Genomic DNA, 23,712 nt, shown 5'->3' on the forward strand with positions numbered 1-23,712 from the left:
CTATGATACTATGCCAAATATTTTGCAATAAACATATATAAGGACATCTCTTTTATTTCATTGTCTTTACCATACATTTCTTTAAATTTCCCAAATTTTGTATACACGAATAAGGCAGATAAAAAATAATGTATGCAAGTAATAGGTATCCATTGGATGCTGAATGAACCAAGATGCATAGCAGTTTAACTGATGAAATTATATTCCATATTTGGCTTAAACCAGAAGCAAACAATGTTATAAACAAACTTAACATCAGCTGTTTCAAGATGGGTACTATCAACATAAGTGAAAAAGAAGTTGAACTAACAGAAGAACTAGAGAAGTATCACATGGATATAATTGGTATTACTGAAATGAGGGCAAAAACAGATGAGATTCTTCCTTGCCTCATTGATCAGTGTTCAAGCACTGTTATAAATTATCTTGAAGCATAGGATGTTTGTTTACTGCAGGGTTTGCTAAACGAGTAAGAAATGGAGTGGACTATTATTAATAAAACTATTGTTATGATTATTGGTCAACAATTAGTGGTGGTGAAGCTCAAAAAAAGGATGGCATGACCAACTAGATAAAAAGTTGGAAACCCAGTTATAGAGGGTGAAAGTTTAATCAAAAGAGCGGTTTACTGAATAGGTCTTAATGCTACATATGATATAATATTAGCTATATGGAAATATCAAGAGCACATATTTCTACAGTCATTTCCGTGGCATGTGTCCAGTGATGGTTGATATAGGCTAAGAGATCTGCTGTGGATCCAAAGTGGGAGAATCCATATTGGTGGTCATTGATTAATTAGCAAGCAAGCCTCTAGGTAGTGAAGAAGTCGACTGTTGACAGATTTCTGAAGCACAACTTTTGAGTACTATCAGGGAGAAGATACAGTCATGACCAGAAAGCTTTTCAATGTCTAGGTTGTTTAAGATTCTTCAGATGTCTTTTGGATGAAAATCTGGTATTTTTGGCTTGTTAACAAGTGATCTGCCTTGTGGTCAGCTGTGCAAGAATTAGAGGAGGAGAAGGATGTCAGATGGTCAGTTTTATCTTTAGGTGCTGTAACAGTGGTGCCATATGGATGAGAGAGAGAAATGGAAACACCAGTGAGTGAGTGAGCAGTAATTCAATCTGATGGCCTCTGCAAGGTACCAGAAGGCACAACTGCCATTAGGACACAAGTTTCAGCATCAGATGCAGATTTACTGATGACTGTTTTACATATTTTGGGTGCCTCAGTGTAAGTTTTAAGTATAAAGATGGAGTTCTCATCTCAAGCCACCTGTTTTGGTATGTGGAAAGAAATTTTAGATTGAATGTAAAATGAAGGCTTTTATCCTTGTGAAAATAATTTCAGTATCTTCCAGGTATTTGGATCATAAGAGCAAAAGCAGTAATCTACCATGAAATGAAAGTAGAAGTTCTGGAAGTCATCCCACTTTGGCACCTTTGTAGTGCTAAAGGTTGCAAATTTGAGAGTGGTTGGGGGGGGGCATTCTGTGGGAGGAGAGACTTGCACAAAATTATGGTCTAAGTTACCAAGAAGAGAAGTACCTTCTACTTATATGCCCAGAAGAACTGATTAAGAAAAGGTCAAGGGTATTGGAAGGGTGGAAAGGGTTATTAGGCATTCAGGTTAGTAGATGTATGATTTACATTAGATCATTGCTTTTAGCAGATACACCTCTTCCAACTTGGTCAGTGGAATTGGAAAAAGAAAGCCAATTGGTGTTGTGGATGTTAAAAGTCACTCACTGTAATTTAACTGTTTGGGTAAGTAGATTACAAGAAAGCCAATCTACAGGGATAAAAAAGTTGAAAGGGTCAGTTTACTCACTAGTGTAAAATATGATGATTTTCAGATTTTGGAGTGAGAGAGATAAATACAGCAGATGAATGTTACCAAATGGTACAAAGAAACTTTAAGACAGAAGTTGTTGAAAGCACAGGATTCTAAATTTACAGTGGTGATTGTAAGTTTGTTACAGCCATGATAATTTTTTTTTTTTTTTTTTTTTTTTCATTTTTGAAAGAAATAGGTCTGATCTAGATGCAAATATGATGATGTATGTCAGTGGTTCTTAACCTTTTAGTAGTCACAGCCCCCTAAATATCCTAAAATATATTCATGGCCCTGTTGTTTGTAGTAACATAATAATAATAATAATTACTATTTTTTCAAAAAATAGTGGTTTTACTTACTGATTATAATAACAAAAAGAAAACAGAAATCAACTTTTAAATGTATTTTAATAAGACCTCTGTTGTTGAACATTCTTTACTAATTTATCTATTCTTTCTTCGTTTGAGTTACTCAATGCTATTCGCATGCAGGAGTCTATTTGGAGTTGATTTTGTTGTTTCGATTATAAATATTTGCCATTGTGGAAAATCTTTCTTTCTTACACAAATATATAGAAACAAAAGGCAACAAATTTTGAATGGCATAAACAGGTGTGGATATTCCCTCCGGATATGTATCCATAATTGACGAAAGTTTTCTTCTTGAAAACAGAGATCAGACTTAAATCCTTTGTCAATTTCAGTAGTGTGTTATCATTCATTGGTGATAAATTTGCATTTTCGCAATTATTATATGTATCTTGAATCAACAATTTTCTACAATCAAGTTCATTATTTGGAAAATATTTATTGAATTTTTCAATTAATCTCTGGAGATGACATATAATTAAAGAATTTAAGTGTAGTTTATCAAATTTAAAATTATAGTCTGAAATCATCTGCGAATAGTTCGCAAATATTTCAAAAACATCTGAATATACTCTTTGAATCCATTCATCCAGTTTTATTTTCATTACCTCTGTTTTACCTAGCATAGTAAAAATGTTAGACTGGTTTCCTTGCAAAGATAAATTTAGCTGATTTGGAATAGCAAAAATATCTGCCAAATATGAAAGTTTTGCAATCCAATTTTTGTCATCAAAATGGCCAGGCTGAATTTTTTATCATTTAAAAATATTTTGACTTCCATTTTTAATTCTAATAAACAAGCAAGAATTTTCCCTCTCGACAGCCATCTAGTTTATGTATGAAGTAGAAGCGATGTATGATCAGCACCAACTTCTTCACAAAGAGCAGAAAACAGTCTTGAATTAAGAGCATTTGCTTTTATAAAATTTATAACTTTTACAGCAACCATCATTACTTCATGTAATTCCACACTCATTTCTTTAGAAGCTAGTTGTTCTCTGTGTATGAAACAATGAGTGGCCATTATATTAGAATTTGCAATTTGTTTTATTCGAGAGACAACACTGATATGATGATCTGTCATAGCGGCTGCACAATTTGAACAGATTTATACAGTTTTGCCACTCTAAGTCATTGGGATGTGAAAAATGAATTTATTTTGTTAAATATACTTTCACTTGTTGTATCAATTTCTAAACAAAACAGCATTTCTTCAAATATATCTTCTTTATTATGGTCAGTATATTGCACATATCCCAAACAGATACTCTTGTTGGAAATGTCAGTTGTTCATCTATTTGTAGTGAAAACCATGGATAATTTTTAATATTTTGAATTAATTGCTCTTGGAGATTGTCCGTAATCAGTGTAGTTCTATGACAAATAATATCTTTCAACATAGGTATTTCTTTGATTTTATTAGCCTCTGATATTCCAAACAATCCCTTGCAAATATTAATCATGTATGGCTTCAATAAACTTTCACCTATCGTAAACGGTTTGATTTGAATTGCAAAGTTGTTATAAATGAAGCTTTAACTAATGATTTATTTCTAACAGTTATTGCATTCTTGAAAACCTTCTGATATTTCAGTTCATCCTTTTTTCTTATTAAAAAAACTCTTCTGGTTTATCTTTATACTGCTGATGCTTCGTTTCTAAATGCTTTCTTAATTTATTTGGTTTCAGACATTCATTTGAGAGGACTACACTGCAAACAACACATTGTGATTTTTGAATTTCATCCATTTCTACACTAATAAATCCAAATTTTATATAACTTGTATCATATTTCCTTTGTTTACTTTTACTTATTTTTTTACATTTACGACTGCCATTATTTTCTGTTTCACATGCATTTACATCATCTGTGGAATTATCACTATCACTAATTTCACGTGTTCTTTTTGAAATACCAGGTGTATTTATATTTAGAAAAATCAAATGTTCTTTGTTTGCTCATTTTATAAGGGAATAAATTTTAAGAAATAACAAATCAGCATTACAGCACTGAAAGGTTGAAAAGTAATTCAAGTAGCACTTAACAACATTAACTTCCGTGAATTTTTCTAGTATTGTTTAAAACTTCAGAGAATCACATATTCACATGTCCAGGCAGTGTTGCCAGCAGCGAAAAGTCAACTTGTGGCACCACCACAAAAGAAACTATTGCATTAAACGTACTGAATTAAACCATAATTCAGATTACTAATACAAAACGATACAAGTTTGAAACAAAGTAAAATAAAGAGCAAAAAATAATTATTTTACAAGATTTCAAAATTTTAAAAACTAGTAACGTTCTAAAAATTTTCCACATCTCCCCGGTTAAAAATTACTGATGTATGTTATTTATGTTGGCATTGGTGCCACAGATATTGGATCTGAAAGTGAATTTTTATAGGATATTTGATATTTTTTATATTTTTTGATTAAGATATTTGGTTTGTTTTATGATTTTTGTTAGTGTCTTTGAAAGAGGTTTTTAAAATTTATAGTAACACTATGATCATTTGTTGTACTTTTCATGGTTTAATTACTGGAATAGACAATAGGGACACATGAAGTAAGAGGGAGATACTCTTTAGTATGTGCTCAGAGAGCAACCAGTTTCCTGCAATGGTTTCAGCAGTGCCTCTTACATGCCACTGCTTTGATCCCCCATCTCTAGGCATGTGCCAGGATATGTGGTAGTTGGATTATGCACCAGCCAATCAAGAGCCTACAAATGTGTAACTATCAGGTTCAAAGCTGCATACTATCTGGCCAAGCCTTTAGAGAAACCATTTTGCTTGCCTTTTCCTCAAATTGGAGGAAACTTTGGGTTTCTAAACGTTAGGCATGACTTGAATGTTATCACTCATTCATTCACTGCATGAAAAAAAGAGATGGAGATAGAAGCTGGAATCTGTGCTCTGAAGTTAATAAAATGCTTAAGTAAAATAGTATATAATAAAATTTATAGCATGCAAACAAACACAATATACGTAAGATACACCAAAAGAAAGTTAGGTGGAGCTAGTCATACAAGTCAAAATGAATGTTTCACAAGTAAATATCTCAGGATTTTTAAATTTTAAGAGAGGCAGGAGTTATCACATCATCTGTATTAGGCTCCTTTTTTTTGGCGAGAGATTCTTTGTAGAATCTTTGTAAAATCCTCTTGTGATGCCCACCAGTGTAAAATATGATATACCCGTTATTAGTTACTCTTTTATTCTGTGCTGCAGTGGATGTCACTGTTAATTGAAACATTACTTCTAGTGATATCACATTTATATGTTATTCAAAAATTTTAAGGGGAAAAAAATCATGCATTTGCTGATAGATTGTTTTCTCTTTTTTTTTGAATAGGTGTCCATTTAATGTTTTTCACTTCCCAGTATTATATATAAAGACCATTTCGTTTGAGATATCTACCAAACATTTCAGAACAGCTGCTCTCCAAGCCTGGCTCCATAAGGAGTACTCTGGAGAGAAATACTGCAGTTGTTCATTATGAATTCCTGTAGGTTTTGTAAGATTTGATGGCAGTGAGTCCCAGTCACAAACATCTTATTCCGCTCATCCTAAAGAACCTGAAAGAACATTCTCAGTGGCATGCATTGAGCTCCATGATGGTTGGAGAGAAAAGTGGGGGGGGGGGGGGGCTTTTCAGTAAAAATCACTATCATGTTTTGGTAATTGCTATGTAACGACCACACAGGTGCTCCCAATCAAAAGAAAACTGTATTATTCGGTTTGAATAAGTAACATGTAGATACAGTTGATAATATTTTTAATTAAGATGGATTAATTGCAGATATTTTGATTCACGTATTGTGGATCATTAATCAATGTAAAATAGTTAAAAATCATAAAATTAAACAACAAAACAAGATATGCTATATATATTTCTGTATATGCTGTTATGAGACAGGGACAGACAATATTAAAGATCAATTGATGTGTTACATGTAATAAAAACTCATTGAAAGTTTTTCCACTTGTTTATACTATAAATGAAAGATGCCAAGAAATTACTGTAATATAACTCGCACACACACAAAAAAAGTTTAAACATGTTCATGTCGGGGCGATATTAACTTGCTCACTGCAGTAAACTGCCCTCCCTAACAGCCACTAAACTTCAGATGCAAGAAAAACAAGTAGTTTTATTGTATCACTGAATAAGGTACATAGACATTTGCAGTCTGTGTAATATATTTGTCAACATATATATTGATAGTGCAATTAGAGACAAGTGTGTTAAAAAATGGTACTAACTAATGAATCACATCTCCCCTCCCACAGAAACTATGCTACCACCAAACACAGTATCTGACTAAAAACTATTGTCCAAACATTTGTCCAAATTTTCAATTGCCGTATTTTTCAATAGATAACGTGCGCGTTATCTATACAAAAAAATCTAAATTCATTAAAAATGAACATGCGTGGTATACATTTGAAAGGTATGAGAGGTAAATCAAATGTAATAACAAAACTGAATTTTATAATCTTGGAATTTATCCAACCTTTATCATTAGCAGTAACAATATTATCTTTGGAATCACAACCTTTTGGAACAGTCTTTCTTTTGAAAATCACCATCAGTGGCAGTTTGGAACCATCTGCAGTTACGCAGAAAACCACAGTACAGTTAGATCTTTCGTGCTCTGTTGTAGCTACTGAAACCTCTTTTGCTCCCTTCAGATTCACAGTCCTAGAACTAGGCATGTCAAAACTTACGGGAACCTCATCCATATTCCCAAAGTGACAAGCATCAACACCACACAAGTTTTCTCTCAGAAACAAACAAAATTTAGCTACTTTTGCTTCCCAGTCGCACGGCAAGTTTTATCCAACACTAGTGGAGGAGCACACACTTAAATTGTTTCTTTTCATAAATCCAAAAACCCAAGATGGGTAGGCCTTGAAATCCTTTATATTATTTTGTGCAATTCTTTTTGATTCCTGCAACACACGCATAGTAGATATTCCAATACCTTTTGCTCTTTCACTAACAATCCAATCAAACAGTTTTTTCCTATGGTTAGCCACAAGCACCTTCTAAACCTCAGAGCACATTTCCTAGTATGCAAACATTTCAGGACTGTTTTAGCCTTTTGCTTTTCACGAACACTACTTTCTCCAACACCGAACAATGTACCATCTTCACGATTCCCTTTTTCCTTTGCTACTTCTACCACTTCTAGCTTGAATTGCACTGTGTAGGATTTTCTCCAAGAAGTACTTCTGTCTTTCATGCATGGGCAGTTCAGATCTAATAACAAAATATAAACAAATAATGATTTACTTTATGAAATAATGTAAAACAGGATGTACAGAATGATGTAACTTCATAAAATACAGTACAAAAAATGTACACCTACCTTTCAATTGTTGATGCAACTAAGTAGTTACAAGAGAACGATGCAGCCCACACAAGTTATCTTTCAGGTCACACAAAAAATCATAGTAATGTCAATAATGTGAAAATTGTAAAATTTTGAATTAAAAAAATCGGCCACTGCTACTAGCAATGCATGTGCTTTTAAAGAATTCCTCCATCCTCTGTCTGTATTTCCTAACTCTATGCTAATTGGTACGTGCACATTATCTATACATCATAAGGAGTGGCGAAAATATTGGGGGTGCGCATTATCTATTGAAAAATACGGGTACATGAAATAAATGTTTGTTCGATTGCATTTGAAATTTTCGATGTCATTAAGACAGATCACAAAGGCTAACTTCAGATAAAATTCTACCAGCGAATTGAAACTAACATGTCGCATAATGTGCATATGAGTCCATCCGCCAGCTCGACATGTAAGCTGCGTGCAAACAAGCAGCAATAAAATTCAACTGAAAGGTTGAAACTTTGTGTTAGTTGAGTCCGCCCGCATGACAGGGAAGTGGTACACAAAACACCACCCCTACATGAATGCATTAAAAATTAAGAATATATAGTGAATATATAGTTAGATGAAATAAGTAAAGATACAACAGCAAAGGCAGAAAGAAAGGACATAAAAGATGTTTATAAAAACATTAATATGATGACAGGAAGGAGAAAGATGCTAAGGACTGGAGCAATCAAGAATGAAAGAGGTGAAATTCTGATAGAAAAAGAGAAGATATTACAGAGATGGGAAGAATATGTAAGTAAACTTTACGAAGACAGGGAAAGAGGAGAAAATCAAAGGAAAGAACATAGCGGGCAGAGACTGTGCATCATGAGGGAGGAATTGAATCTAGCAATTCAAAAGATGAAAGAAGGAAAATCCTCTGGAATAGATGGTATACAGATAGAACTTATAAGGAATATAGGTGAAAAAGGTATGGAAGTGTTATGGTAAATTATTAATGGAATTTATGAAGGACAAGAATTACCAGAGGAGTTTAGAAGATCAATTTTTATCCCCATTCCAAAAAAGATGGGAGTTTTAGACTGCAATAATTTTAGAACGATAAGTCTTATAACTCACACAGCAAAAATTCTGGTGCAAATAATTTTAGAGAGAATTAGGAATAAAATAGAAAAAGAAATGAATGAGGAGCAGTTTGGATTCAGAACCAACAGAGGAACTAGAGAGTCTATAACTTGTCTTCTAAGAATTATTGGGGAGAAAACACTAAACCATGGTGGAAAGTTGTTTTTGGGATTTCTAGATTTTGAAAAGGCATTTGATACAGTGAAACATGAAAGGCTTTTTGACATTCTAGAAAATACTGATATTGACTCTTATGACTTGGAAATTTTAAAGAGATTATATTGGTCACAAATAGCGTCAGTATGTGTAAATGGAGAGGAAACAGGAGAATTCCCTGTTAGACAAGGATGACAAGGATGCAAGTTATCACCATTTTATAGTGAACAAATCTTTAGAGAGGCACTTGAGGATGTAGAAGAAGGAATAAAAATAAACGGAAGAATCATTAATAACTTAAGATATGCAGATGATATAGTAGTGATAGCAGAAAGTGAAAATGGATTACAACAAATTATTCAAAGAATTGAAAACTCTTGTAAAGAGTATGGACTAAGAATTAACACAAAAAAGACCAAGATAATGATAATGGGTAGAAAAATAGGAGATAATGTAAAAATAAGATGTGGAGGAAAGATTTTAGAAGCGGAAAGATTTCAATATTTAGGTAGCTGGATCTCAGAGAAAGGAACTTCAGAGTTGGACATTAGAAATAGAACGGGCAAAGCTAAATCGGCATTTATGGAAATGAAGAGAATTTTAATAAACAAGAACACTAAAATAGGTGTTAGAATTGGAATAGTTAAAGCAACAGTTTGGAGTATTGCAAGTTATGGAAGTGAGTCATGGACACTAAGAAAGAGAGATATGGAAAGAATTAAGTTGGAAATGTGGTGTTACAGAAAGATGGAAAAGATTAGCTATACAGAAAGAATATCAAATCAAGAAGTTTTAAGACGAGTTGGGATGGAAAGAACACTGTTAAAGAATATGCAAAGAGAGACTAGATTTGCAGGACATCTTCTGAGAGGTTCTTCGGGACACCTGACAAGAACTATATTACAAGGGAAAGTTGAGGGGAAGAGAAGACGTGGAAGACCAACTAGAGAGTGGTTTAATGACATCGTGGAATGGACTGGTTTAAGAATGATGGAAGCGACAGACAGAGAGAAATGGAGAAGAGCTGCTCATCTGCTGCAATCCTCTTGCTAGAGGATGCTACCGGACGACAAGGAGTGAATGTTGGTATGGCAGTTTCTGATATTTTGGAATTCAGTTGAAGAGAATCAGCATTTCAACTCCACAATTGTATGCTTGCCTTTGTCGTTGAGTTGCACAATCTTTTGTTAATACCTCAACAATCATATGCATGTCTTCATAGCTGCACTATCTCTACTGGCCTACCATTGCTATCTGTTTCATGCTCTGTTTCCTTTCTTTCATGCTTACATGGTGATCAGAATGCATTATGGAAAATTATGGAGACAACTACCGTGTTAGAACAAAACTTTAGTTTAATATAAACCAAAATGAACACTCGACGTTTTGACCTTCATATCAAGGTCATCATCTGGAGCATACACATATATACAGAGAAACAAGCTGCACTACAATCTACATGGTTTCCTAAAGTTACTGACCAACCGTTACAACAATTATTGGTGTGAGTCTGGTGGGAAAAAAAAACCTTTACTACATCAAAGCCAGAGTCCTAATAATTAGTATTATCTATTAGGTTACAAAATTAAATTGGACTGGAGGGCAACATCTTTATATATAACTGTGATTATACATATAAATTTCAACCAATTGGTATGGAATAGTTTCCAATAAAAGCTGAAAATTGCTTAAAGTCCTAAAGTATGCTAGAAACTAAGCAGGCTGAATATGTACCACCCAAATTCTTGGAATTTTTATGCCAGCATTATTGTTGAGATTAAGGTGGTTAATCAAAATTTCACAGGCTTCTTTAAATTTTCTTTCATACCAGATTTTTGTATGATGTAAAGAGCAGGTACTTTTCCAACCAATTTGGTGTAGGTGTTGTTGAGAGTGTGATCTGAGAGGCCTGCTTCACCAAAATTGTTATATTTAATGTGTCTTTTGTGTTTTTTTTTTTGAGTATAGGAATCGTATGTCCAGTTTCACCAATATAAGGTAAGTTACAGGTGCAGTAGATGCAATAAACTCCAGAATATGCCAATTGGAGGAGAGGATCCTTAGAGGAGTTGAATATGTTTTTTTAATTTTATAGGTGGTTTAAAAGTGGCATTGAGATTATAATGGTGTAGGATTCTATTGAGTTTTTCTGATAACCCTTTAATATATGGGATGGCTGTAGTTTTACTGTAAGCTATATTCTTTTTTGATGAAGTTTTATGAAGAACTTTATTAATAGTATTTTTGTTATAGCCATTATTTATAAATGTGTTGATAATAATCTTTAATTCTTGCTTAAGATCTTGTTGATTAGAGAAAATTGTTATAGCTCTGTTTTTAAGGGTGTTAATGACTCCAAATATACATGCTATCTCATGTCACCACCCATCACAAAAATTTGGAGTCATTAAAAACAGACCTATAATAATTTGCTGTAATCAGTAAGATCTTAAACAAGAATTAAAGATTATTAGCAACACATTTATAAATAATGGCTATAACAAAAATACTGTTAATAAAGTTCTTCATAAAACTTCATCAAAAAAAAATATAGCTTACAGTAAAACTATAGCCATCCCATATTAAAGGGTTATCAGAAAAAATCAATAGAATCCTACACCATTATAATCTCAATACCACTTTTAAACTACCTATAAAATTAAAAAACATATTCACCTCCTCTAAGGATCCTCTCCTCCCATTGGCACATCCTGGAGTTTATTGCATCTACTGCACCTGTAACTTACCTTATATTGGTGAAACTGGACGTACAATCTCTATAAGCAAAAAAGAACACAAAAACACATTAAATATAACAATTCTGGTGAAGCAGGCCTCTCAGATCATGCCAATCATTGTTGTAATGGTTGGTTAGTAACTTTAGCAAACCATGTAGATTGTAGTGCAGCTTGTATCTCTGTATAATATATACATGTATGCTCCAGATGATGACCTTGATATGAAGGTAGAAACATCGAGCGTTCATTTTGGTTTATATATTAAACTAAAGTTTTGCTCTAACACGGTAGTTGTCTCCGTAATTTTCCATAATTTTTCATGCTCTGCTCTCACTTCTCATTAGTCATGAAGGATTGTTCATTATGTATCTGAAATCTTGTAAATTATTGGTCATTTTTTCTTGAAATAGTTATTAATTTTGCAGAAAAACATGGCAATCGAGCAACAGGCCGTGAGTTAACACTGACTGAGTTTAATGTGGGATATTAGGAAAAACTGAAAATGGGTAAGTCATACCATTTTCAGTTTTTTTCCTGAAAACCTCTAGTTTCTGAAAATCCTCGCATATATCTTGCATAATGATTTTTTAACTTTAATTTTGGGTAAAAAAGTGTGAGTTATATTTGAGTAAATATAGTATAGTTTTGGTTTAATCCTTTATCCAAGTGTAAGCAAACAAAGTTTGCACGTGAATAACTTCACAACTGGACAACTCATAAGCTAATGACTTCATGTCACTTGCCTTAGTGTTGGATCCTACTTCTTCTTAATCTGTACCTTGGATCCAACTTATTAGCCACTACGATGTTCTTAGACAAAATAGAAGGTTGCTAGTTGATTTCTAATTCAAATATAAAGAAAATTTATATTTAAAGACTGCGCCACTTTATATCTGAATTAGTTCAAGAATTGAAGATAAACCAACTCACAACTATCTCTCTTTTTAGGTGTTAATATTGTATATACTGGCCGAGTATATTTAACTTATTTATCTCTCCCGCTTTGGTTCGAATATTTTATGAATGGTGCAGTAAAAGAGATTCAGGCAAAATACAACTTTAGATAAACAAAAACAAACATTTAATTTAGAATCACAAATTTTACACTTAAATTCAAATCAGTAATTAAGTTATTATAAACACTTCAGCCTTTCTGATAATACTGTCATACAAACTCAGACAATGGTAAATTTGTTATCTCTAATACAGTCTTCTCACAGTTCCTTAAGTTCCAAATACAATAAAAATTGCAGTAACACACCTCTTCACAAACAAACACTTTTAATTTTACACTTCAGTTAATTCTCCCCAATAGTTACTGTTAATATAAGGAAATTCTAGGATGAAACTCTCACACTTCTCTGTATAGGAATATTAACGGTTGGAATAATCTTACCGATAATCTTCTTTCTTCATCTACTTATACGTAAACACTTTTTATAACTGTAAACACTTTAAACATTAAAAGGCACTCATTAAAATAATTCTTCTAAGCAATAACTGAATTAATCATAGGTCACTATACACATAAACAAACGTTCTTGCATGAAATACTACTGATCACTTATGAATTAAGGCAATACACAATAATTCCTTAACTTTAGGTTTTATATGCACAGTTGTTCATTCCTCCGGCATTCGATTAATTCTTTAGGCACTATAATTCTAAGCACAGCTTCAATTTTACAGCCTCTACTATTCTAGCAACTCCATGCTTTATTTCAAGATTCTGTGTATCCTTGAAAGGTCGGCCCTGAAATTAAATCTCAATTCAAGTATTGCTAGTCTATTTAGTAGTCACTCAGCTCTCTTCCGTAGCTATAATGGTTATTCTACAACTTATTAGCTAACCGCCTCTTGATTAGTAGACTTTATTAGCTGCTTGAGTGACTTGGCGACTCGCTATTATCGTACTGTGATTCCCGAATGCACCGATTCCAACCTAATGCCAGTCTCTCTCTCTTATAAATCTCCAATGCTCTCCCTTTTCCAGCGTTCCTCGCTTTTTATATCCGTTTTTCCCACCTAAATTCTTCTCGTGATCTCTTTAACTAATTCCTTTTTAGTAAACTTTCAGCTTTCTCCTCACGTTCTGTTCCAAAAACGTGCTCATTCACTTACATACGTTTCCATGACAACCAAACAAAATATAATAAAATTGAGGTATTGCATAACGCTAAACTTCTACAAATAGGAATAAATAAAGAATATTTATATTTCAATTAATGTGCAGTTAAATTATCAAATACAAATTCTTATAATATTAACATAGTAATAAATAAAATAGCTTAATAATATTTAATACAGTCTTTTCATTATTAATACTTATATCCTTGATTAAATAATTAAATATTAAATAAGGTTAAAGGTAGTTATATGAATATTAAATTATAAACAAGTGAATTACATTAAATAATATTTACAAGTCTAGCCTATGTGATGGAAGATCATGTTGGATTCTGAAACAAATAATAATTACTCCAATCTCTATATAATCAGAATCCAACATTAGTATTTGTTTGTTACACTTTAATAAAGGATTAAACCAAGAATATAATTTCTCGGAATCTTTAATTTATAGTATAAGCATGTTGAAAAACAAAACTTACAACATCTATCTTTAATCCATAGTATTTTAGTAATAAGGTGTGACACCTTTTGGCTACTTGTATATGGAAATATGACTTCTGAATTACTTCAACCTTAGTATACCTTCTGGGCTTCCACTAATTAGACCTCAATAAAGATTGAAATTAGTCTGAGTAGTGATCCTTCCCATAATGTATAGCATTATTCATGTCCGTAAGATAAGTGATGTGAAGTCAGTGGCCTCTATATACAAGTTGCCCAGGCGTGAAGTTATTTCACATGCAAATTTTGTTCGCTTACACTTGGATAAAGGATTAAACCAAAAATATAATTTCTTGGCATATTTAATTTATTGTAATGAAAACTTATATTATTGAACAGTATAGTTCTTAATAATTTCCCAGATTTTTGGCAATAGACTCCATCATTGTAGTTGAGATTTATGCAATTCCGAGTTCTTTGGAACTTTCTTTAAAGAGATGCTCATTGTTTACAGGAATGTCTTTATAGTAATTTCATCATTCCAAAGGATCCTGTGGCTAGTATTAGTAATCCCATGTTCTGTTAGACCCTATCTGTTCTTCTGTTTCTTGGAGGAAATGTAAGATTTGTGTTCAGAAAGGCATACAGAAACATATCGGCTTGTTTGTCCAAAGTAGAATAACTTGCAGTTGCATGGGACTGAACAGACTTCAGGTAGCAGTAGAGATGGAATTTTATTTTTTGGAGATGATATCAGTGAGCTAATTGAATTTATTGGCTTGAAAATTGTGGAAATATTAAACTTCTTTAAAGTGCAAGAAATGCATTCTGAAATGCGTTTAATGTATGGGATGGTGATTCTGTGCAGTCTTCTCTTCTAATAGAAGAAGGTGGTGAAAAATTGTTGAGAATGGCAGTTTCTTTAACTATAGAAATTTCTTTCTGAAGTAAATCAGACGATGCACAGATAATGAGCTCTGGAAAGAAGGCATTATTATAATGTCATGTTTTTGTGAAGAATGGTGAGCTGACATCTGATGGATATATATATTGACCCAAAAAGGAAGGCTTGCAAAAAACACGTGTTGAAAAGGAGCCAACCAATTCTCTTTTTTATAAGAAAGTCAATGAAAGAAATGGACACGATGGTATCTTGGCAGAAGCTCCAAAATCTGACACGACAACAATCACAGATTGTCGTCGTGTCAGATTTTGGATAGAGCATTATTCCAATATCTTGAAATAATGCTCTATCCATTATTCCAAGATATCTGGTGAAAAGAGACATTCCCTAAGGATTAGAATACAGGAATAATAATAGCAAAAATACCAAAGAAAGGAGATTTAAGAAACCCATTTGATTCAAGTTTGATCCATGCTGAATCATTCAATGTTTTCAAGGTTTGGTTCTTGTTTTCGAACTGTTTCATTTTTTTCTGAATAATGTTCGCCTAGTTGCATCCCCACGCTTGTACAGTTGAATGAAAGTTGCATAAACTTTCATTATTTTAAAACTTTCTTACATACTAATCTTTTCATTATGATATTCATTTTTATTCTACTTAAAACTAAATGATGATCACTTCCAGTGTGAGAGCCTATGTGTACCTTATATCTTGAACCAGTATTAAGATATCCCTATCAGCAATAACATAGTCAGTGAAGGCATGTAGAAAGGCATAAGTTCATCTTACATGTTGATTAATTTTAATGGTATAGATGAGAACACAGACTGATAAGAAAATAACTATTTAATAACTTATTGCTGATATTTCACTGGTGTTCTATTCAGTATCTTCAGAGCATAAAAAAAACAGAGTTTGTTACAGTACACTAAACAACAACAATCCAGTATAATATTGGGACTAGTTTGAACTTTATGTTGTACATTACAATTGTTCAAACTAGTCTCATTGTTATACCTGATTGTTGTTGTTCCGTGTACTGTAACAAACTGTTTTTGTGCTCTGAAGATGCTGAATAGACCAGCGAAATATCAACAATAAGTTAAATAGTTATTTTCTTATCATTCTGTGTTCTCATCTATACCATTAAAATTAATCAACATAGTCAGTGAAGCTTTTCTTGTCTGTCTTTTCTCCAGCTGAACTTGTGCACATCTTTATGTTGGAAATGGTGTTAGTAATGCCTAGTTCATATCCTAAGCAGAAATCCAGCAGGTACTTACCTTTATTATTATTAGCATTGCCCTTTTATCTGTAGCCATGGACTCTCCGCTAGCTAATTTCTGTATGGAACATTTTGAAAAACGTGCTCTTGATACTGCCATTCTCAAACCTTCTCTGGCTGAGGTACATTCATCGTGTGCTCTCCATTTGGCCTCATAGCTCATATACATTACTCTTTCTTCCTCAACAGTCAGCACACACCAGAATTCAGTCCACTATAGAAAAAGAAAATAACAATAGGCTGCATTTCCCGAAGAGTATCATCACACATCTTCCCGATAGACACTTTTTTTTTTTTTTGTAGTTTATAGAAAAGCTATCCATATGATAGACGCATACAGAATTTTTATCCTAACTCATCCCTTTCACCCAACAATATGGCATTAAAGCCCTTGTCAACAGAGCCTCCAACCTCTGTTCCAACCAGGCTTCCCTCACAGCTGAACTCTTCTTTATTTGTCATATTTTTTTTGTCCAGTAGCTACAATGCAAAGATTAATAAAATAGTTGTTTTTCCATCCTTTTCAACACATAGATTATAAGTGCTGTTACTATTACCTATATCTGGAACACCTCAGAAAAAATATCCAGACCTTTAAAGAAATATAATATCTGTACTGCTTTCAAACTCATTTGAAACTGGTAGTCCCTTATCTGTTCTCCTAAAGATCCATTCCCTTTTGTAAAGATTAGATTATTTATTTTGATAATTATCAATCCTATTGGCTGCACCACTTGTTTTGATATTATCTCTATAACGTTTTTTTTTTTTTTTAATTCCGAGTGTTTATTATTACATGAGGGTTCAATTCCGATTGGTGCAATGACTAAACTGTTTCTTTCAGAATCCAGAAAATCACTGACTCAAGACCCAATACAAAAAATATACACATTTAATAAAACGAAAGCAATATATACATTAAAATAAAATTATTTAAATAACTACAAAATACTGAATCCAAGGGCTTCTAAAATAAATCTACGCTTTAGATATTTTCTTATCAAAAATATTAAAATCATCCATTCTCTGACTCATTCTATACTTATGTTTAGTCTACCAGACTAAACACCTTGTTTTCACATCAACAAAAATGTTCATAGTCAGTTTCTCTGTTAAGGCCTTTTTCCAAAAATATAAAATTTTCTTATTCAAATTAAGTGGATATTGAATCAAACATTATTTCAAAGCCAAATAGAGAAACTACAAGAGTTTCGTGCCGAACATAAAAGTTTTGGCAGATCCAAGCATAAGCCAATGTTTCATGACAGGGGCAACTCGTAGTAAAGGTGGAGCAAGATCCGATCACTATCCTTAGTATTTCCCATAATGTAAAACACATCTCCTAGCGGACATGTATGATGTTATACATCATGGGAGGGAGGGTCACTACCCAGACCGGTTTCGACCTTTCTTGAGGTATCGTCAGTGGGAACCAGACCCAGATGTAAATGTAAATGCTCAGGTTGTAGTGATGCAGAACTTATATACTTTACCATACGACTTGCCAAAAAAAGATGTCACATCACAAAAGGCACCAAGAAATACTGAATTAAGAGAGCCAAAAGGCTTCACTTTGGTGATGCACAATTTGAATAATTGTGCATTGCCGAAATAAAATTTTCTTCTTCCTTTCCATTAGGATCCTTTTTTCTCCCTTTATTTAGCACACAATATACTAATTTTTGTACCAGAGGGGGGAGTTTCTTCTACTACTTCAAAAACAACATATCTAAGTTGAGCTAATTCTGTCGCCCAATCCAGTAGAAATAACAAATATATCTGGCATCCTTAAGACAGATGAAACTTTCCAATCAGTGTTTCCTCGAACATTCCTTTAGAACATCGACTGTTCTAAATATAAAAAGTAATTAGTAAATAAAAAAGGTTAATATCTCTTTTTATTTATTAATTACTTATTGACAGTCTCAACTCCTCCAGTTTAAAGACTCGCAGTTTTATTATTCCTTTTTGGAATCTGTTATTAATATTAATATTCTTCCGACTGCCACATAAAACTAAATATACTTCATAAGAACAAAATTCCTCTAATCTGCATTCTTAAACTTCCATTAGCTCTTTCTCTCTTTCTTGATTACTCCCGTTACTTCGATACTGAATACTCTCCTTGTCAGCTGTCAATCACACATCAAACTCCTCGGTGAGCATGCGCACTCCATGTAAGTTGCAAGCTAGAAGTTAGATATAATGGCTGACTCGTCTCCATTAGCATAATGAGAATGTCTTTTCAAAACACAATAAATATCTCAACACTTCACAATTTTAAATTACAATTCAAATCCAGTAAGTACATAAATCGTTTAAATGTTTTACATTTCATTTTGACAAAATAACATCAATAACAGGCACATCGCAAGTGCCGACAATGCACGTTATGAAACCAAAACTAATAATGTACTAACATAAACAATTTGTAAAAATATTCATAATTTTAAATTATGACTGTTTTTACACTTTCCTCTTTGTTCTGAATGTTTACAAAGTTCCTTTTTCTTGCAACTTGTCATATTATGGACAAACTAGATCTGCCAACATCCTCCTTGGAGAAGACAATCAGTCAGGTCTAGCTGACCATGCATGTGGATACCTTACACAGAATCATAAATTATATATTTAGCTTAATCCTTTATCCAAGTAAGTCAAGGTTTGCACTTGAAGTATCTTCAGGACTGGGACAACTCATAGCAAAGGTGGACAAACTTCTCATCACTTGCCTTAGTATCCCATAATGCAAAGCATATCTCCTTGCAGACATGTATAATGCTATGCATTATGGGAAAGGTCCCTACCCAGACCGGTTTCTACCTTTATTGAGGTCTCTTCGGTGGGAGGCAGACCCAGAGGTGATACCAAGGTTGAAGCAATGCAGAAGTCATGTTTCCATATACGAGTTGCCAAAAGATGTCATACCTTATTATTAAATTACTCTGGATTAGAGAAAGATGTTGGAAGTTTTTTCACTTGGTTAGACTATAAATTATAAATTTAATTTAATCCTTTATCCAAGTGTAAGCAAACAAGTTTGCTCCTGAAGTATCTTCGGGACTGGGGCAACTCGTGGCAAAGGTGGACGCAAACTTTGTTTGCTTACACTTGGATAAAGGATTAAACTAAATATATAATTTATAGTCTAACCAAGTGAAAAAACTTCCAACATCTTTATCTAATCCAGAGTAATTTAATAATAAGGTGAGACACCTTTTGGCAATTCGTATATGGAAATATGACTAATGCATTGCTTCAACCTTGGTATCACCTCTGGATCTTGCTCCCACTGAAGAGACCTCAATAAAGGTAGAAACCAGTCTGGGTAGTGACCCTTCCCATAATGCATACCATTATACATGTCTACAAGGAGATGTTTTGCATTATGGGATACCAAGGCAAGTGATGAGAAGTTTTTCAAACTTTGTTTGCTTACACTTGGATAAAGGATTAAACTAAATATATAATTTATAGTCTAACCAATGAAAAAAAACTACTGTGCCTCCCCACAACAAGTACAAACTTCAAACACTTTTTTTTTTAGAATCTACAGCAGATTAAAAAAATAAATAATAATAATAATAATTGAAATAAATATGGTTGTGTTAAACATCCCAAGATTTGGGAAACATTAATTCTCTCACCTAACAGCATCCATAGAGGGTGCCCCTCATAGGATTAGGCTTTTGTGTTTTTGTTTGTGTTATTACAATTTTTGTAGCCTCTGTAGCTCAGACTGTCAGCACCAAAATACAGTTTAGTGAAAATATTGTTAAACAGTGTTCATGCCGTTGGAAGTTTTTTCCCACTTGGTCAGACTATAATAAATTTAGTTTAATCCTTCTTCCAAGTGTAAGCAAACAAAGTTTGCATCTGAAGTATCTTCAGGACTGAGGCAACTCATGGTAAAGGTGGACCAAGCTCTCATCACTCCTTGTCTTAATATCTCCCATAATGCAAAGCACATCTCCTTGCAGACATGTGTAATGCTTTGCATTAAGGTGGTCCATTAAGTAGTGGCCCTTCCCTTAATGCAGCATTATACATGTCTGCAAGGAGATGTGCTTTGCATTATGGGAGATACTAAGACAAGGCGTGATGAGAGCTTGGTCCACCTTTACCACGAGATGCCTGCCTCAGTCCTGAAGTTTCTTCAGGTGCAAACTTTGTTTACTTACACTTGGAAAAAGGATTAAACTATTTATTATAGTGTTCATGCCATTTGTTCCACTGACTTGGCATTACAGCATAAACCTCACGTTTCAAATCTGTGATGTAATAAAATTGTAGTGGTCTCAAATGGAACTATGAAATTTAATGGAACTATTTAATGTCTTGTAAAACCACTTATGAAAAGAATATAAAATCAATTTTATACTTTATTATATATAACAGGAAAGATATATGCATTTTTTTTAAATTAATTTCATTTTAGTTCCAGTTATTGGCTTCTAAATTATTTAAGCAAGCTGAACAAGAGGAATATGAGGAAAGTAAGATGTACAAAACATTTCTCCATGATTATCTTTATATCTCTGGTATTTTGCTTCCTTTATATTTTTTAATGTAGTATTTATATAATTTACTTTGTTGGTTTTGCTTTTATTATAAGATACAGTAACTCCTGTTATATCAAAAATTTCAACTTACTATCTAATAGAATCTATACTGTACTTAAGGAAATTCAAATTACGAGATTATTCCAGTGGTCTTTATAGTTGATATAGTGAGAGCTGTCAGTATTTTGCGGATTGCTCATGAGCATGTAGTAGTAGTAATAATAATAAAATTCCAGCAGGATTAGTAAATGAGTTTTTAAATAGAACTGAGCTAATAGTACTTCCAGAAGTATGTCTGAAATCACATAATTGCTGTTATGTAAGTTTTAACCACGTCACCGTCAATATGGATAAAATACATCACTCCTCTACACTTCATATCCATCATATATTTCAATGTAATATCAGTGGTATTACAATTTTAATATGCACTTCGCATCCATGGTAACTGACCTGGACGTATATATACGTCTTGGCCGGTTGAGTGGTTAAACCACTTTTCTTTATACCAGTAGTCATTGACAGTGAAGTATTTTTGTGTTGCATATATAATTGGATTTGTTTCCACCATCTGTTTTGTACTATGTGAATTTTTATGGATAAACTCCATCTTCTAGCATATCCTGTGTATGAAGTTCCTTGTGACTGTGACTTGGCCTACTATGGGCAGACAGGAAGATCTGTTACCATCTGTCTTAGAGAACATAAAAAATACATTCGCCACCATTATTATGGCAAGTCAGGACTGGCAGACTATGCTTTGGACACCCTTTCACACAAGATTAGATGGAAGAAAACTAGTGTGTTATTTAGAAGTTATTACAGATCAGAAAAATTATTTTAGAGTCAGTCATAGCTATGAAGAATTCTCCTAAACTGAACAAGTATGGTTGCATTAATTTGCCAAAAAAGAAACAATTTGAATTGTTTCACTTACTCGTTGTCACATGTAAACTTTAACATGCTGGTTTGAAATCCAGTGAATATAAGCCAGTTAATAAACATAATTTTTATAAAATAGTTCATTTGGTGGTGTTAATGCCATTAAAATAAGTTATGCATTATATATGTGTGTGTGTGTATGTATATATCACTCATACACACAGAGTCAAACTTTGTTGTAATGAGCACAGAAATAATGAGATCACGACTGTAATGAGCACAGAAATAATGAGATCACGACTGTAATGAGCAAAAGGCTATAATTTTAATTTACACATTCTCATGAAATTGCTAACTTTTATGACAAGTGTACTACACAGATATAACATACAAATTTTGGTAACTATGCAAACATTCTTAATTGCTTTTGTAGTTCTTGGTATAGACAAAAATGAAAGGAGTAACTGAGCTTTTATGATCACCTTCATCAGAATCTTGTCCATGGGAACTAACCCCTCTCTCCCTACCTCACTAGTGTCTAGCCTCTGGCCTTCCTCCCTTACTTTACCCAAACCTCCATGAATGTAAAATCAGTTAAAAATGAACCTTTCCATCAGAAACATGTCTAATGAAAGAAAGTGTCTCTCTGTTCGCAAAAAGTCAAAATTATTCATGAGTTAGAACATATTTTCAAAGTGCTTAAAAAGTTTTCCTAATCTTCTTCAGCAGTCTCAACCTTGTGACACTGGAAAACAATATAACTGAGAGAGAGAAAAAAAATTAGAAAATGCAAGCCCGACAAAGGCTGATGAAGCATTACTTAGATTCTCAATAGACAGTCCAATCTTGAAGGCTCAAGCAGAAAAATTGCTAAACAATTTGTACACAGTGATTTGGTATGTAACAACGATTGGCTGGATTAATTTAAAAACTGAAATAATATCTTTATTTCGGTTATTTTGCATCTTCACACCATTAATAACCACATACCAAACCAGCAACATTTTTCTCCTAAGAACAAACCCTATCCTTTGGCTTCTGACTATTTTTGCAGTCAGGGAAACATTCCAAACTCCAAGTGTCTAGAAGACAGACATTTTAGATCCATCTTCAGTCTCATCTGAAATCTGCCAAAACATGAATTTCAAACAAGGCTAATACCATTTGTCTTCATTACATGCAACAGTGCAGCAAAAGGTTAAAGATTTGAACACACAGATTAGATGGTAAAAGCATGACCATCATCATATTTGATGTGAATTATCTGCAACAAGTTAAAAACATCACATTAGTGCCATAGGTCAGCTTAGGGTTAGCTAATCTGGGAACTCTGCTCTAGAGATCAAACTTGAAATTTTCTCTCAAGCCACCCTGTGACTTTTAATAAACTAGGTGGTGGTCTCACACAAGATGTTGACACCTATATCTAAAGACTGATAATCATCCATTCCACAATAGAATTCAAACCTATGTCTTATTAATTGTAGAATGAAGATGCTATCATTCGGCAATTTACCTATAATTATTACTGAATATGGACAGCAGTTCACCTAAAAGTAAACTGCTGTGTTTATTTACAAATGCCAGGAGTATCAGAAATAAAGGATATGAAATGGTTTCTGATATTGAGTTTATTCGCCCCAAAATCATTGGAATAAGTGAAATATGGTTGAATTAAGATGATATGCTAACAGGAATAGAAATGGAATGGTACAATGTTTTTCATGAGAATAAAAAAGAAATAAGGGAGTGAGGGAATGCTGTTGATAATAGCAAAGGAATTATGTCTACATACGGTAGACATGAAAGGCGGAAATAGTGGCAATGGTTATGAGACAGTATGATGGTGGAGGTTGACAGGATAGAGATATTTAGTTGGATGTTTCTATAGGACAGGGAATGTGGGGGGTGGTGATGAAAAAGTGT

At 33.3% G+C, this 23,712-nt stretch overlaps 1 protein-coding gene across 1 annotated transcript in view; it reads left to right on the plus strand.

Moving 5' to 3' along the window:
* The window catches only part of muskelin (muskelin 1), a 411,065-nt gene that overhangs the window by 363,000 nt on the left and 24,353 nt on the right, over positions 1 to 23,712 (plus strand). The window contains exon 20 of the mRNA XM_090406668.1: positions 20,781 to 20,838. Coding sequence (XP_090262794.1) covers positions 20,781 to 20,838 — 58 coding nt within the window. The remainder of the gene's footprint in view (positions 1 to 20,780; positions 20,839 to 23,712) is intronic.

This window comes from Typopeltis vanoorti, chromosome 16 (genome assembly GCF_054136105.1).
Source record: "Typopeltis vanoorti isolate ZY-2024b chromosome 16, IOZ_Tvanoo_1.0, whole genome shotgun sequence".
Taxonomy (NCBI): domain Eukaryota; kingdom Metazoa; phylum Arthropoda; class Arachnida; order Uropygi; family Thelyphonidae; genus Typopeltis; species Typopeltis vanoorti.